The following is an 18820-nucleotide window of genomic DNA, read 5'->3' on the forward strand; positions in this document are numbered from 1 at the left end:
ATAAAGTAACTCTAATGTGATCATTTTTAAATGTATTCGAAAATACGTTGTATCTTAAGGTGTCAGCAATGCTTTGGCCCTGGCTTGATCCGCAGAATGCAACAGGAACTTATTTGCGAGGGAAAGGACATGATAAAGCACAAAATAAAACCCAACATGTTATGAAATGCATTCATCAGGTTAAAGCTGAAAAACAAAAGAGGTTGCTTCCAGTCATGGGTAAACAAAAATACAAAAATATTGCAATCAGATGCAATTTCACAAATGTATTTCCTCTTTTATTCGTTTTTCTCCCTCTAACTGTCCTCATTTTAACTTATGATCAATATAACTATTGTTTACACAAGTTGAGAGATTTGGAGAGTTTATGCATAAAGCAGACAAAAACGAAAACAGGAACAAAAAAAACAGTGACAAATGAGAAGACCTAGAATGGGCTGTAACGCTGTGCCGTGCAAAAGTGTTCTCTACCAGATGCTCTGGAGACACTTTGCAGAGAGACCCTGCTAGAGCAATTAATGTAAATGAACCTGTCATGTAATTGGTTGCCCTTTATTAACTTTGTGATCAGTGCACCAACCATTGCTCTTTGTGTTAAATGGTGGCCAGCAGAGCAGAACAAACCCTTCTCCCCCGATTTTTTCTATTTTGTTTTCTGTTTTTGTTTTCTTTTTACCCTTCAGTGATGGATTTTGCACGAGAGAACAATGGCTAAGGCATGTAGTCTGATCGAGCATGTATGGGCTGCGGGCGCGGTGAGAGATGAAGAGAGAAAATAGGGGCTTTCCTGGAAACTGAGTGTGTTCTACTGAGTACTTAATAAAATCACACACTATTGTATTCAAAGTATTGTCACAATATCATGTGCAGTGTTTACTCTCTTAAAAATAATATGCACAGGCTTTTGTCAGTTTGTTATCTGAGGATAATATTCAGATATTGGAGGTCAGGTTTCATATGTCATCTGACTTTCATGATACTTGAAGTAGATTTAGGATATATATATATATATATATATATATATATATATATAGTGCCAATAGAAAGTCATTCTCCTCTTTTCACCTTTTGTTGCCTTATAGCTTGGAATTAAAATGCATTCAAAAAGTTTTGTCTTTCATGTATCTACACATCCTACCCCACAACTTCCAAGTGAATATACTATTCTAACTGAAATAGCTCAGTTGGATAAGTGTCCACCCCCTTGTAATAGCAAACCTAAATTAGCTCAGGTGTAACCAAATGCCTTCAAAATCACACACCAAGTTAGCTGGCCTCCATATGTGTTACTTTGTAGTGGTTGATAAGATTTCAGGATGAATTCAGCAGTTCCTGTAGGTTCCCTCTGCTGGGAAGTGTATTTCAAAGCAAAGACTCAACCATGAGCACCAAGGAGCACGGCCAAGACCCTGCCTAGATCAGGCTATCCCTCCAAACTGGAGACCGATCAGATGCTACCAAGAGCCCAATGGCAACTTTGCAAGAGCTACAGACTTTCCTGGATAAGACTGGTCAAAGTGTGCATGTGCAACAATATCCCAAGCACTGCACAAATCTGGCCTGCATGGTACTCAAGAAACCCCACCTTGAATCCCATTTCAAGTATGTAAAAAAAACACTCAGGAGATTCTGTATCCATGTGGCAAAAAGGTTTTGTTGTCTGATGAAACTAAAATGGAACATTTGGCCTAAATGCAAAGAGTTATGTTTGGCGCAAACCCAACACAGGCATCACTCACAGAACACCATCCCTACTGTGAAGCCTGCTGGTGGCAGCTTCATGTTATGGGGATGTTTCTCAATGGCAGGGACTGGGGCAATTGACAGGATAGAAGAAAAAATGAATGGAGCAAAGAATAGAAAAGACCTTCAGGAAAACCTACTTCCCTCTGCAAAAAAGCTGAAACTAGATTCAGATTTGTGCACAAAATTATGAATCTTGTGTTTTCTGTTCACATTTAGTTTTTTGCTAAAGTCAGCTGTGAAAAAAAACGGCCATCGGTCCATTCTTCATTGCGTTCGTATTTCCTCGATAACTGTAACTGGAGTCGACACACCTGCTTAACTTTCTTAAAGACTTTGAGGACAGCGTGATGGTAAAGTTTGCATTTCAATTACACAAAATAAATGAAATAGGAACACATCCTCCACATGCTATAGAGCCATTGTTCTGGGAGGCTCAAATGACCTTGAGGAGGACTCACCGTCTTAACCGCACCTCTTTGGTTGATTGAACGCAAATCGGAAATACAGAAGGGCACCATCGCCAAAAAACAAACAAAACTACGGTACAGAAGCCACCTGTGGCGGCTTACTTATGTAAACAGTGACCATCCACGTTGTTGTAGCGGCATCCCCCTTGTTTGCGGGAACGGAAGTGTGCTGTGCGCTTGGCATATTGATCCCCCCTGGGAGCGTGCTGCTAATGTTCTTTGCTGCTTGACAATAACAGTATCTTAGCGGGTTTTTAAAATCATCAGATACCACATTAAAAGCACTCAGAAGTATTTTTCTACCTCTCAAGGCCATCATGAATAACTTATGCAGAGGATGCAAAGTCTCTCCTATTACTACCCCTATTCATTTTTAACAGTCCCTGGAGCCCTGTTCCCTTCTGTGCTACACACACAGACACACACATCCACACACAGACTCCATTCCACATGGACTTGTGTAGCAGGTAGCAAAAGAATTTTGACAGAGCTTTGAGCAAATGCAAAGCATTGAATTCACCCCCCAATCCTCCTTTCTTCTCCCCTCTAAGAAAAAAAAAGGCTTCATTTTAAGGGGAGAGAAAAAAAAAAGCATGGTGGTTTAGTCATCACATTCTGCCTCTGGGCTGCCAGTCTCTGTCAAATTATAACTCGTCCAACAACTCGTTTCTCCCACTCGCAGTTACAAATTAGTCCATTAAGCTGTCAGCAGCGGTCCTTTTTCTCCTCTGAGCGAAGGGACCTCTGAGAATTCCCGTCATAATCGCGCAGATCTCCCGGCACACACGTAGGAAACAGATGCAAGGGGGCTTTCGAGGTGGGAGACGGCACTTCCAAGACAAATAATAAGAGTAATAAGAAAATAAACAGCATAATGTGACGTGCGGTCCCAACACCCGTCTTTGAACAACAACACAAAAAACGGGAACGGGAGGGGGAAAGGGACACTGAGGCCAGAGGAAAAAGGGAGGGCGGGAAGGGCAATGACGCTAATATAATCGGAGTGACGGATTCATCACCGTCTTTTCTAATGAACGTTGCGGTTCACGTGCGTGACGACGATTCGCTTTTTAATGAACCTGTCTTTCACTCTCGCTGAAGGGAGCGGGCTTTTGAAGAGCTGGAGCAACTCACTGCAGAGCCTTCAACTCTGTTACATCTGTCAGTCCGGGAAGAAAGGAACAAACGAACAAAAAAACAAACAAACAAACAAACAAGATAGTCTGTTTTCAAAATAATGCATTTTGTGCTTACTTTAGCCGTGCAGATATAGTGGCAAAATTGCTTGCATTGAATTAGCATGGACAGTGGCGGGAGACGGAGGTTCGAGGTGTATTTCTGTTTCGGCATACAGACCCTCTGGGAAGGGCAAGAACGAGAGGTGAATACGTGTGCAGCAGTCAGTGGCATGATGGGACTTTGGTTCAGGTTGTGGTACAGGCCAAGGATGTTGTTTGGTCAAAGGCAAACAGTCCAAGGAAAGTTTGAGAGAGAATATGATTTATCCCAATCAAGTTTCAGCCCCAGTTACTGGTCTTATTCTGAAACCATTCACATCTGTCAGTCCTGAATAAAAGTAATAATAATTTAAAAATAAATCACTGCTCATCCTGATATGAAGTATTTCCTCATTTTTTATAAGCTTGATCCTGAATATGACCCTACTCTCCTTAAAGACGTGTGTAGTCTGACACAAGGTTTTAACACAATGCAAAATAATTCTGATCTCTCAAAGCCAGCAAGGTCTAAGAAGACGTCTGTGACTGTCCTTGGCTTTTCTTTTTCTCCTTTCCTTGTTCATTTACCCTCTATAACCAAGGCTATTGAATATGCACACTGTTAAATTAAATCTGCTGTTGATGAAATGTGCTCCAGAAATATAAATGCCTCTCGATGTAGTATAATCACTGGCTGCCAGTTTACACTAAATCCAAATTGTCTTCCTGTTTGGCTCCTAATGTATCAGTTTTAGCCAGTCCCCACTAACCAGCAAGGATGCTTCTATTTTTATCTCTGACCCTGTCAGCAACATTAACACAGAAAGCAGCCTAACTGATTAATCAGGCTTGCTAGTTTTGCATCAGGAAGAGCGAAAGGCTAATGAAATCATGCAGGAATTAAGTCGTTAAGGGGCTAAACACTAGTTCTTGGCTGATAATAATTAGCATGAATAAAAAAGGCTTTATTTCTCCTCTCCTTTCTCCATCTTTGTGAAGCAATGTTACCTCACAGCTTTCCGTTTCAAATGCCAAGTAAAAAAAAAAAAAGAAGCCAGAAAAAGAAAGAAAAGAAAGAAGAGAAATAGAAAAAAGGAGGGAAGCAGACTTAACAAGCTGGGAGCAGATTTAAGTCACTGCTAAAAATTTATGGAAGCATGTTTGGATGGAGGCCACGTGGAACAGATTGGCCAGCTGAGAAACATCACAGTGGGATGCCTAATAAGCCCCACGCAATTTTTCACCCCATATTTTTCCAATAAAAAAGCAGTTAAAAAACCAACCGCAGCCGCAGCAGTGCCTGCCATCTGGATGCTTTTTTTATTTTATAATCCAACCATCATTAAAATGGTTCTTGGCAGTTTACAGCTCGTTTTCTCTGTACAGATGTGGAACGAATTTTCTGACACTCCTCTGATCAAAGTGTTCTTTCGTCAACAGCAGACAGAAACCTTGCCGCCCTCCGGCTACCAGAATTCTGTTCGGGCTATTGCCTGCATTTATTTATTTATTTATTTACCCACCATGTTTCAGTTGTCCATTCATATGGCAGCCTATTTTACTCATCCATAACGAGTTATGTCAGGTCTAATCTACAGAGCTTTGCGATCTGCTATTATATTTTTTGATACAGCTGCCCAGAGATGCATTTTAAACCTAATAATACTAATGTATGTGTATTTGTTTGCCCGAATGACGACAGAACATCAATATTTTTTATATCGGATGTGTATTCAAAACAGTGACATCCAAAAATACTACTGGCAACTGAATATTTGTTCACCGTTCTGCTCTATGTGAAAAAGAGAACCGAAGGATGCCAGGCTGTATTTATATTAAAGTGTCAATTTAAAATACTACATATTACATTTGATATAAAAGGCTCTGTTGAGAAAATGTGCATGAATGTTGCATGGCGGGTGGAAAAAATCAGTTGGTTGTTTCTGAAATTTCGATGGTACTGTGGATTTGAAGAGCTATATTTTTTCCAAGTCTTTCAATTCAATCTGCCAGTTATGAAGAGAGAAAAATGGGTAGCTGAGATGTCCTGAATCATATAACATTTGATCTATACAGCATACAATGTTTTATTATTATTATTATTATAGTTCTTAGCAGACGCTAAAATGACTTGTTACAATACATCACATTATTTATACAGCTTTAATTTTAGTGCCATTACTTCCCCAAGGACAGTTTGACTGTTCTACATTGATAAATATCAGCTGAAACATTCTTATGAAGTATTTTAAATCAAAAGCAAGCCTTCATTGGACACTTTGGCGTTATGAAATATTAGCATTCCTCCACTTCCACAAAACAGTACATAAGCAAATAGAAAGTGTACAAATGAGAGGAGGCCATTCAACCCATCATGCTCATTTGGTGTCCATTAGTATCTAAATTATCAAAGTATCCTATCCAATCTATATTTAAATGATCCCAAATTGTCTCTTCAGCCACATCGCTGGGGAGTTTGTTGCAGATTGTGACGCCTCTCTGTGTAAAGAAGTATCTCCCGTTTTCCATCTTGAATGCCTCGAAGCCCAATTTCCATTTGTGTCCCCGGGTGCGTGTGTCCCTGCTGATCTGCAAAAGCTCCTCTGGTTTGATGTAGTCGATGCCTTTCATGATTTTGAAGACTTGGATCAAGTCCCCACGAAGTCTCCTCTGTTCCAGGGTGAAAAGGTTCAGGTCCCTCAGTATCTCAGTAGGACATTCCCTTCAGACATGGAATAAGTCTGGTTGCTCTCCTCTGAACTGCCTCTAGAGCTGCGATATCTTTCTTGAAATGTGTTGCCCAGAACTGTCCACAGTATCCAGATGAGCTCTAACTAGTGCATTGTACAGTCTGAACATCACTGCCATTGTTCTCAATTCTACACTATTGACAATATAAACATCCTGTTTGCCTTTTTTTATTGCTTCCCCACATTGTTTGGATGGAGAAAGTGAGGAGTCCACGTAGACTCCAAGGTCTTTCTCATGCGTTACTTCATCTAGTTCTATTCCTAGTGTAATTATAGTGGACATTTTTGTTACCTGCATGTAATACCTTGCACTTGTCCACATTGAATTTCATCTGCCAGGTGTCGGCCCTGAATATTATCTAAGTCCCTTTGAATAACCTGTGCTGTAGAGATTGTATCTGCTGAGCCACTTATTTTAGTATCATCTGGAAGTTTGCTTACTATCCCAGAGTCCAGATCATTAATATAGATTAGAAAAAGCACAGGCCCTTGTACTGATCCCTGTGGAACTCCACTAACAACCTCACTCCAGTTAGAAGCGACTCCTCTAACCGACACCCTCTGTTTCCTAGACATCAACCAATTTATAATCCACCTACTTACATTACCCTGAATGCCTACAGCTTCCAATTTGAGGATCAGTCTTTGGTGTGGAACCTTATCAAAAGCTTTTTGAAAATCTAAGTATATTGTATCATATGCTTTCACAAGATCTACAGCTGTTGCATGTTCAAAGAATTCTAATAAATCAGTAAGACATGATCTAAACCCATGTTGACTATCTCCAAGAATATGGCTTTCATTAAGATGTTCCTCTATTTTCTAATGATTTGTCCCAATATTTTACAAGTAAAGCAGGTGAGACCGATTGGTCTGTAATTTCCTGGCTCAGTTTTGTCCCTTTTCTTGTGAATTGGTATGACATTTGCTGTCTTCCAGTCAGTTGGCACATCCCCTGTTCTAAGTGTCATTTGGAATATTTTAGTTAACAGCCTATAAATAATTTCTGTTGGAAATATAATATAATAAGCATAAGTATTTCAGATACCAATTAGTTCATTTAAAGTCAAATTCTTTGATGTCACCACACCACACCACAAAAGAGGTACACTTACAACAACTGCATGATCACCAAACCAGGGCTTAAAGTTTCTGTCTGAAGGGGAGATAAACAAACTTACAAACAAACAGGAATCAGAAGAGTCATCTATGTTATGTAAGGAAATCATACGCCAGAAAACCAATGGGATGCATTATTATTCCACATAACCCTTATTTAAACCATTCTTGCTACTAAGATGACCTTTAATCCACTCAGCTTTTTAGAACTATCTAATCTGAGCACAGGTTTCCAAAAATGTGGTGGAGTAAACATAAATGCATGGATTCAACACACACAGACTTGATGGAGGAGAACCGTATGGCAAGTCTACATGTGATATGCCACCCCCCCAGCCCCATAACCCATCAACGCACATCCACCTCATTTGGCAGTTTTCCTGCTATCAGCGCTCACACATATTCCGGCTGTCTGAGCCATGTGTTACCTCTTCAGAAAGCTGCAAGCCACTACTACTGAATCCTGCCTCCCATGGCATCTCCACAGGATCCCTGACTGTAGCAGGTTTCTGCTAATGAAGGAAAATTAATTTAATCGAAGCCCATATAAACTATCTGTGGCACTGACAGACCATTCGGTTTAATACTAGTTTTCTGCTCTGGCTCACATCAACCGTGCATCTCAGCTTCAGCTCCTTGGGCACATTTGCATCCATTATCGTGGCAAATCAGGAGAAATTCACGGCACAGAATACAATGAGCTTGTGTTTGTAAATGCTATACGTTTCTGTTCATGAAGATACTTTGTAAACCACAAGTTCAAAGACACAAACACACTAGTAACCCAAGTCCAAACTGGTTTAAGGATGCACAAGGTGTTTGGGAAAGGACTGTGAAAATTAAGGAGTGCATGTAGAGGGGGGAAAATAATTCTGTTAAAAAAGAAAAAACAACAAGAAATAAAAACTAAATTAGGCAAAGCAGTGGTCTTCTAAATAATAAGACTCTTATGGAGAAAAAAATCTGGTAGCTCCCTGAGATGCTGGCGTTGCTATAACCCAGTCCCCCCTTACCCCCTGCCCTTCTAAATCCTTATAAACTTTTATATAGGCCTCTTTGATACAATAATTATTTTTTCCTGTAATCTTTCAAGCCAAGCACCTTTTCCGAGGAAGATCAAAGCGACTAGTTTCGCATGAAGAAATCGGTCGCCTGCATTTTAAGTTAATTGAAGGCAGCTGGCCTTCGTGTTTGACCATTTTCAGACGCGCTGGGTTGCTCCTCCCTTCCCACAGCCTCCCCACATCACACGAACCCACGGAAATTTCCTTTGGAAGAAAAATGGCACAAGCTGATTGACTTGGGGTTTGATGTTTACCCTCATCTGAGGCATTTATGCTCAAACTCAAATCAAAGATGTTTTTTTTTTCTGTTAAGTTTTGTATTATAAAGGATATATACACACATGGATATATATAGATATATATTACTTTATTTAGTAACTGGAAGCTATGTTGTAGACACTGCAACTGACATACTGAAGTTGTTCTTACTAAGGCCAAGAGAACAGTAATTCAGTATGATTTGTCAAACTGTCAGCAAAACCTAAAAGAGGCCAAAGTCTAGTGAAGTGTGATGGGGAAACAAAGACAAATTAGACAGCAACATTAACTAATTATGGGTGCTGTTATTCTATTAGTGTATGCTTGAGTCTCTCTTATAAAACCATAAATTAAATATCTCTCTTTGTGAGTTTTGCAACGCCGCTGACTCACCATTAAGTCTCCTTGGTAAAGCTCTTATTAATATAGGATATTAACCTTATAGACCAGCTTTTTCTCCATGTACTTGACACTGGGCTTTTATTTCAAAGTATTTAGTGATATGCAATAGCATTTAAATAAAGGTAAGTGTCTGCTGGGAAACATTAGACGTGAAGGGGGATATTAGTAATAATAAAAGGGGATAATGCAAAGTTCGGGTGCCTGGATATTGGTGAGGCTTTCTTGGCCATATAAAACAGACCTTTTCGTCTGCAAGGTCTCCTGGTTTTACCCTGTTGGTTGTGAGCCCAGTCTCTGAGCTACAATTCCAACACAGGCACTTCTATTTCCAGCCTTGAAAATGTGCAAGTAATTAGAGACCGGCTATGTTTATTGAATAAAAGGCACTTAAGCATTATGTTTATGCAGGATCAGAAACATTAAAATCTAGCGCAAAAACAATTATTTTTACAGAAGACATCTGCAAGCAATATGGACTCAATTTCACTTTTATTACTGATGTGGAAAAATGTTTATAGTGGTTGGTTGTTATTCAAACACTACCCTTAATAAAAACAATCGTATAACTGCCGCGATGGCCTAGGATCGGGCAAATCATGCAGCTGGCTTGGCCTTCGGGCTGGCCGGGCTTTAGTTACATGCCTCAAATTGAACAGAGATCCTTTGTGTAAAAAAATCCCACATCCTTGGCCCCCAGAACTCCTCTCTTTTCTGCATCAAGAACTGTGGGTGAACTTCGAGCTTCCAGTCAGTCGACTTACTAAACGATAAAGAAAAGGGGGCTCTTACGGACGGCTCTAAATTCAATGATTCCGCCTGCCCTTGCAGAAAATTCCTGTGGCTACTGCAGAGCACTGGTCTGAGTGGGCAATTGAGACCAAAAGCCAGCTGGAGCAAAGTAAGCAGAAAAATATAAACCTTGAGCTATCCAGATAGAAGGGGATTTACGCCATCAATGACTATAATCCACTGCCCTTCTGAATCCAACGCTAGGAGTGGGAGCTGAACTGGGTCGACGTCTTCATTCATAAGCGCCTGCCATTTCCTCCAAGCAGGAGTGTTTCGGTAAAACACACCAAGCCAACAGATATTTAGTGTTTCATAAGAACAGGAGGGAAGTATTGAAGTGTGAATTCCAAGAAGGTATTTCTCCCCACGCTCCCCATTTATTTATTTAGCCCAGTAACGAATCTTATTTTAACATACCGACATAAGTGTTGAAAAAACACAATCTTCCCTGTACCCTCTACAAACCAAGGCTAGGGACTTGACAAGTGGTGTCTTAGTCGCACAGAAAGCTAATTACCCCCCGGAGACAATAATCTCTGGTGACACGATTCAAACAAGCTGACGTCACATCAGTTTATTTGTCTCAGTCTGGTCCTGCTGGAATTTGGTCTAAACCCCCATTACCACCACATCCTTCCCAGGGCTTCTTTGTACATAAGCCCTTGATGTTTTATTGGATTAATTCCCTGGTCAAATAGCTACATTCAGAAAACCATCATAAACAGTCAGAGTGCTTTTAGAAAATACTTTTGGGTTTTATGCCTTGCCCTTTAAAACAGATAATCCAATCATCAAAATATTAAAGATGTGCAGCGATACTTCTGGAATTTAGATCAAAATCTTCACTGTGCCCTCAAGAAGTGATGCTTATCACTACATTGAATTCATAGCAGATGTATCTTAAAAAAAAAAAAAAAAAGTGATCTAATCTCCACCAGAACAGGAGGAGGGAAAACACTGAAAATAACCTAATAAATTAAAAAATAGTTCACAGACCTGCACTATTCCTGAGGAACTGAAATCATAACTCCAGCTGATAAAAGCTTTGCCTTCCAGCAGTGCATTGCAAAAATGAAGGAGAAAAAAAAAATGACATCTACATATTAAAATCACCATCGCATTTGTCAGTTATAATTTTACACTGCCTGTAGGGATTGGAATTAAGCTCGTCAGCGGCAGTCCGATCTGATTTTTTTCTCTCCCTTCTTCCTTATTTTTTTATTTATTTTTTTGAATTTGCTCAGCTTCCCAGCTTAAGAGAATATGCCCCGCAAATTGGTTTTAAATTAAAGGCGGCGGCAAAGCATTTTGCCTCCTCAGCTATTTCCCAGGTGCACTTAATCTAATTTCATTAAAGAGATGAGGACAGATGATCACTTGTGTCGAAACATTAAGTCCATCTATTTTTTTCCCCCCATAAAAAACCATTAAGCCTGTCAGAGACCTGGTGGGTGGGCTGTTTGTTATCAAAGATGAGGGCTGTGTTAAGCGCAGCGATAAACTGTCAGGGGAGGGAAGTAGTGGAGTTACTATTAATTTTCCTCCCTAGAGAGAGAGGATGACGGGGAAGGGGGTCTGCAATTGCAGGTGTACATGCTACCTTTCACAGACACCCCTGCTATATAAATATCACAGTGGAGGATACTACCTGCATAGTTATTAGAGATAAAAACTAAAAAAAGATGCCTAGTGTATCTGCTTTAGCTTTAATTTCCAGGATTCCTGCTTGTCAACTTATCAGATAAGAATAAAGGAATTAATGTGTCAATCAAGACAGCATGTCAACTCTTCTTTGAGCACCAAAACCATTAAAGAGGTGTATCAGCAAACATTATGCAGCATTGATAGTCTGTGTGAAATCTCCTGCGAAGGGCCTCACGGGTAGCATGTGAAAGACAGCCTCGACAAAATTAAAATATACACATTTCAGAAGGAAGGTGGGCTCTGCTCTGACAATCCCCCTGTGCAATGCCCACTGCAACACGAGATGAAGATATGGACAGGAATCTGGGTTGCAGTCCACCAAAGGAAAGACAAAGAAACCACATGAAAACATTCACTTATTTTACAGTCCTAGGAGAGGAGAAAGCGACTGCAGTATCTGAAGCAAACAAAAGAACACAGCGGATTCTGAGCACAGATACAGACAGCCTGTTTAAGATATTCCAGATAGGGTGACACTTCGTGCGAGTTCTTCAAAGGGGGGGGAAGGCAATCATTTCATTTTTTCTCTCAATGAAGATGACAATAATAAAAAAAAGTGACAAAATCAAAAGACAAATCCTGTACTGATATACAGTGAGGGAAAAAAGTATTTGATCCCCTGCTGATTTTGTACGTTTGCCCACTGACAAAGAAATGATCAGTCTATAATTTTAATGGTAGGTGTATTTTAACAGTGAGAGACAGAATAACAACAAAAAAATCCAGAAAAACGCATTTCAAAAAAGTTATAAATTGATTTGCATGTTAATGAGGGAAATAAGTATTTGACCCCTTCGACTTAGTACTTGGTGGCAAAACCCTTGTTGGCAATCACAGAGGTCAGACGTTTCTTGTAGTTGGCCACCAGGTTTGCACACATCTCAGGAGGGGTTTTGTCCCACTCCTCTTTGCAGATCCTCTACAAGTCATTAAGGTTTCGAGGCTGACGTTTGGCAACTCGAACCTTCAGCTCCCTCCACAGATTTTCTATGTGATTAAGGTCTGGAGACTGGCTAGGCCACTCCAGGACCTTAATGTGCTTCTTCTTGAGCCACTCCTTTGTTGCCTTGGCTGTGTGTTTTGGGTCATTGTCATGCTGGAATACCCATCCACGACCCATTTTCAATGCCCTGGCTGAGGGAAGGAGGTTCTCACCCAAGATTTGACGGTACATGGCCCCGTCCATCGTCCCTTTGATGCGGTGCAGTTGTCCTGTCCCCTTAGCAGAAAAACACCCCCAAAGCATAATGTTTCCACCTCCATGTTTGACGGTGGGGATGGTGTTCTTGGGGTCATTCCTCCTCCTCCAAACACGGTGAGTTGATTTGATGCCAAAGAGCTTGATTTTGGTCTCATCTGACCACAACACTTTCACCCAGTTCTCCTCTGAATCATTCAGATGTTCATTGGCAAACTTCAGACGGGCCTGTACATGTGCGTTCTTGAGCAGGGGGGCCTTGCGGGCGCTGCAGGATTTCAGTCCTTCACGGCGTAGTGTGTTACCAATTGTTTTCTTGGTGACTATGGTCCCAGGTGCCTTGAGATCATTAACAAGATCCTCCTGTGTAGTTCTGGGCTGATTCCTCACCGTTCTCATGATCATTGAAACACCACGAGGTGAGATCTTGCATGGAGCCCCAGACCGAGGGAGACTGACAGTTATTTTGTGTTTCTTCCATTTGCGAATAATCGCACCAACTGTTGTCACCTTCTCACCAAGCTGCTTGGCGATGGTCTTGTAGCCCATTCCAGCCTTGTGTAGGTCTACAGTCTTGTCCCTGACATCCTTGGACAGCTCTTTGGTCTTTACCATGGTGGAGAGTTTGGAATCTGATTGATTGATTGCTTCTGTGGACAGGTGTCTTTTATACAGGTAACGAGCTGAGATTAGGAGCGCTTCCTTTAAGAGAGTGCTCCTAATCTCAGCTCATTACCTGTATAAAAGACACGTGGGAGCCAGAAATCTTGCAGATTGATAGGGGATCAAATACTTATTTCCCTCATTAACATGCAAATCAATGTATAACTTTTTTGAAATGCGTTTTTCTGGATTTTGTTGTTGTTATTCTGTCTCTCACTGTTAAAATACACCTACCATTAAAATTATAGACTGATCATTTCTTTGTCAGTGGGCAAACGTACAAAATCAGCAGGGGATCAAATACTTTTTTCCCCCACTGTAAGCTGTCAAATCAAATGGTAATGAGGGGTGTTCTAGAATCCTGCTTTTAAACTGCGTCAAGTCTGATATCTGATCTGTCCAATGGTCTGCTAATAGAGTCATGGAAAAACACCTTTGATCACCTAGCTTATTTCAAAGTAAAAGCAAAATAGTCTACCTGTATAAAGGTCAAATCCTTCCGAGGTGAGAAGGGCACTTGTAACTGGCCAAATGTACTTAATATTTATATTCATACCTTTTTGGATAGTTACAGAAAAATCTGTTGTGTTCGCTAATATGACTACGAATGCCACGAATGACGAACTCTTATTTGATATCGTTTAAGCAAATGTCTCGAAATAATAGACAAAAGTACACTGCACACTAGAGTCTGTTTCTGAGAAATATCGGCCCCTTCTCATACAATTAGACTATGCGTTGAATATGAAATCTTATAAAATAAAAATAAGAAAGTGTTTTCATGTGCAAAAATAAAAGCCCTGGGAATTAAATTGGAAGTCATGTGGAGTATTCGATTTTGTACTTAGTCTTCTATTAAATTGAAAAATATGAAGTAAATTAAACTGTGAAAAATCAATGAATCTGTTATCACTAGAGCACAAGAAAACAGAAAAGGCGGGCTTTATGAAAAGCATCAAACCAACAACATCCTGATTCTAAACCCAGTGTGGTGTAGACATGCTCTTTTTCATTATACTGCAGTCTCTTAGTATGCAACTCATACCTTTCCTTGCTGCGTACATGCTTTCAGTTTCTCCTTCTTGAAGAGGGCTGAACGCAAAACAGACAGGAAATGCTTTGTGTCCGGTGAGACAGGTTCTTTTTTTTTTTAGGTCAAAACCATCACGATGACACAGCATTGGAAAACAGACCAATAGACCAATCCCAAATGCCTTAATTTCATATTAACGAATGCACTCACCCCGTGCAGACTGCTGCAATGATCTGCAGGGACACACGGACCAGGGGACACAAGTGGAAATTGGGCATAAAGGCATTCAAGACTGAAAACAGGAGATACTTCTTCACACATGTAGAACTTCCCCACCCTGTTGGGGAAAGATGTTCTGTTGTGTAGTAAGCCTTTTCTCCACCCCGAACATTGACTTTATTTACATGAATGGCTGACTTTCAATGAATACGTTTGTAGAGTAGGTGGAGAAGCAGAAGTTGTGCTTATCCCCAGATGTTTTATAAACACGGCGCAAACATGGATGTGAAGCATATGGTACGAGAGGGCTAATGGGCGGCAAGGTTAGCAGTTACACAGATCACAGACGTAACTCTGCAGATTATCTTTTGTGTAATGTAGATGGTGATACACACACACACACACACACACACACACACACACACACACACACACACACGGAAGACAGGCGCATGCTATTGGATGTGTGGCCGCTCTCATGGACTCACGACACACGGACATCTTCAGATATGCTGATCTTCAGATCAATTAAGCAGCCACCCATGACAAACCAATGGGCATTTAAGGTAAACCCAATGAACATCTATGACACACCATTTTCACATGCATGTCCAAGTCAGCATCTCCTTAGAAACATATCTTAGGCTGTGCTGCAATGCTAGGAAAACTGTTGTATTAAAATTGAGGTAAGTGAGTTTACCTTCTAGGCACCTGCGCACAATGTATCAATTAAAGTAATCGGTTAAATGCAGACAATGGGGGGATTCAAAGTTTTTTTTGATCTGGAATCAAAAGCCTCTGGTTTTTTTTTTCAAAAGAAGTGAGAAAGCACCTGTAATTTTGTTAGAAGTAGAAATTAACAGATAAGAATACCCAGGAATTTGGATCTTTGATAAAACCAGTGTATCAAGTTTCAAAAACAGCAATGATTGCTTCACTTCTTCTTTTCTTATCATAATGTATATATTTATGCACACACGCATTTATATTACAGGTAATAAGACACTGTTAGGTGTGAAAAACAGAACAGTAGACATGTATATAATTTATTTACACTTTGATAACTACTGATTATTTACAGAGAACCTTGTCTCATCCGTAACTTTTTTCACTTTGATAATTTCCTAATCTGAACCTGGCTGCACATTATAAATACAAAACAGAACATGTCCTATTGTGTTTCACGGAGTTCCCCAAAAAATAACTCTGCGATACACAACAATGTCTCCCCATAGATGGGGATATTTCTCGCCTGCACAGAAGGTGGTCGGGGTTTCTGCAGTAGTGGAGAAGTAGTTTTTGCAATGCTTTAGTGAGGTGATGTTTTTGTTGGCCTCCTCATCTCACGCTTGGGAGTTCACCGCCAGTTAATCATGAGGCTGCACAGAGCCAAACCTCCAATGCTGTTTTGAGTCGAAGAAAGCGCTGGCAAATTGAGAAACATATTTCATTGAGGACCAAAGAAAATACAGAGCTGCCTCTGGTGATTACTTCAACCCGCCAAACGGCCTGCCTGTGGCCAGGTTAGCACCGGCCGGCGGAGGATTCTTATTTTTCTTGCAGCCTCAATGACTGTGAAGTGACACGAGGCAGGCAGTACATTAAGGAGAGGAATTGGGGGCTTCACCAAGTCAAAATTGTGACCCACCCGTGAATCGCAAATTACAAAGTTGTACCCTGTCAGGCTTTGAATTATAAACAGTATAAAGTGGCTTCTTAGGATAAATTAAACAGCGATGGGGTGCAGATTTGTACTTTGTGATTCACGGGGAGGTCAAAGTTTTGATTTGGTCTAGCCCTTGGTCAAAGTAACCAGATAAATCATGATCTGGCTTGTGGCCGAGCTGGGAGACTGTATGAAATTAGAGCCTGACTTCTTTCATTCCCTTGTAGTACCTAGAAAACTGTCCCAAAGTTGGAAAAGACGCATCAAAACGCAATTTCGTGTCACTTCAACAAATGAGAGGCTTCGATCCTTTTTCTTTGTTCAACAGCAAATAGAAGCAACTCTATTTTCAAGTTACAGTTGATGCAAAGTGTGCCGTTATCACTGGGTCATTAACAGGGAAAACCACTAACATTTCCACAGAACTTTGAAACGATAAGGATTCAAATTTTTCCATCATTCATAGGGTTACAGGTATTAAACTGTAAAATACTTACCAACATAATGTCTTTATCCCAACAAGCTTGTCTGACCTTACAAATCCAGCATTTGCCCAAACACATCATCAAAATCGTTTCACCTAATGACTATATAGTGAAATACATTGATATCACAAAACGCTGCAATGTTTAAGGACTATTGTACATTGCATATAGACTGTAATGCCCAGTATTGGATTTGCAAATCATATTTTGTCATTATGAATAATTTGTGCTTTGGTAAATACTTCCCGAGTACGAATGGTTTCCACAAGATTTTCATTCTAAAACAACATCTGAATCACTGATATTTAGATTGTCCAAAGGGAATGCATGGTTTTAGATGTTCTAAAAATACCTCTGTTAAATAAAAAAAAAATATATATATATATTTTATTTTATTTTATTTTATTTGTATCTGCATCCAAATCTAGCATGATTGTGTTAAACAGCAGTAGGATATTATTTGATTAAAATCTATCCAAATCCATTTCAGTGAAATTGAATAACCGTAAGACGTATTGTGATGAAAACAGAGCGCAAAGCTGCATATAACTGATTAGATTTAACTGATTAAGGCAAATTATCTGCATATACAATGAGCTTATGTACGTGAAGTTGTTCCTCAGGTTATCCTCAAGCCAACATATGATCATTCACTTGGCTGAAGCATTACTGACATGCACTTGGGATTGTTGGCCACATGAAAAAGAAGGGAGTAAAAGATAAACATGAATTTCATGCTATCACATATCTATTTATTGATCGTTAATTCATAACAGAATAAGGGAACTTTATAAATCAAGTTAACGTGCATTGTTAACATTGTTTAACTCTACAGTGCTGTGATGTTAATGGATTACATTGTTGTGTAACGGAGGCCGTAATACCTTTGGAAATGTAAATTATTCTCTTATTTTAAATGTGTGTTTTATAAACCATAGCTATGTTTAATTTATATGTTTGGCATAGTCTATGTTATTCCTTGTAATTATACCCACCTTTTTGTTTTAGTTTTTTTTTTTTTTTTTTTTTTTGAAGACCGCTATTTCAGGGAGGAGTTGTAGTTCTCAGAAGGATTCGTGGGAGTAGGAAGATAAATGGCAGTGGTGGTGGAGGGGGGTTGTTACAATTGTCAAGAAATTATGAGCTCAGAGATTATCGGGTGCATCAGAAAGATAATTACATGCATTACGTTATGGCTTACATTAAATCAGGAAAACCATATGCTTTAGCCGGGATTTAGACTGAAGGCCAAAATGCATTTCCTTTATTAGAAATATAAAAGTGTGACAACTTAAAAATAAGCAACAACAGAGGAGATCAAAAGCAACCACATGCGCACACACACAAATTCCACATTCTTTTCACAAACTGAGGGACCACCAGCGCATACGTAAACCCATTCCTCACATTCTCTCCTTTGTCATCTTTTAATTCCATGAAAAAATGTAATGGAAATTACACAAGTGGATCTACAAATCAACCAGCATCTGTGCATGCTCCACCCCCATCCTCACATACAATACACAAAATTCTCTCTCTCTATATATATATACATGTGCGACATAGATGGCTGTAAAAAAAGAAAAGAAAACATAATACAAACAGTCTTACCTTGTCGTCAATGTCACTCTCACTGTCACACTGCAATGAAAACAAGAAGAAAAAAACACAAAGAATTATTTATCATCTCACCTTCCCTCATTATGTTTACAGCTGTTTTGATATATTCCCCTTCACTGACAGCTTTCAAGCCAAACTGGGGAGTGTAACGTTAAAAAAAGAAATGTCAGTTTTGGGAAAGTTGTCGCGGTTCAAAGCGGGAACGCAAGACGCTTCTTTGTGAAAGCCTCAGAACGAATACCACAGGGAAGGATGTTTTCGACAATCACCGCTTCACGGACAACAGATGATGGCTTCCAAATTTAAGCTGACATGTTTTTTGTACATTCACCCTGTCCTGATAACAACCTATGGAAGTTTTCTACAGCTTTCAAACTTGAGTATTTTTTAAACAAGTTTCTTCTTACTCCATACATCCAT

The 18820-nt window shown here is 39.8% G+C and overlaps 1 protein-coding gene across 13 annotated transcripts in view; it reads right to left on the minus strand.

The window, feature by feature from the left end:
- Nucleotides 1-18820, minus strand: part of fbrsl1 (fibrosin-like 1) — a 279122-nt gene that overhangs the window by 86198 nt on the left and 174104 nt on the right. For all 13 annotated transcript variants that reach the window (XM_066690181.1, XM_066690186.1, XM_066690184.1 and 10 more), the window contains one exon: nt 18392-18421. In XM_066690181.1, coding sequence (XP_066546278.1) covers nt 18392-18421 — 30 coding nt within the window. The remainder of the gene's footprint in view (nt 1-18391; nt 18422-18820) is intronic.

The sequence above is a fragment of the Amia ocellicauda genome, chromosome 17, assembly GCF_036373705.1.
Source record: "Amia ocellicauda isolate fAmiCal2 chromosome 17, fAmiCal2.hap1, whole genome shotgun sequence".
Classification (NCBI taxonomy): domain Eukaryota; kingdom Metazoa; phylum Chordata; class Actinopteri; order Amiiformes; family Amiidae; genus Amia; species Amia ocellicauda.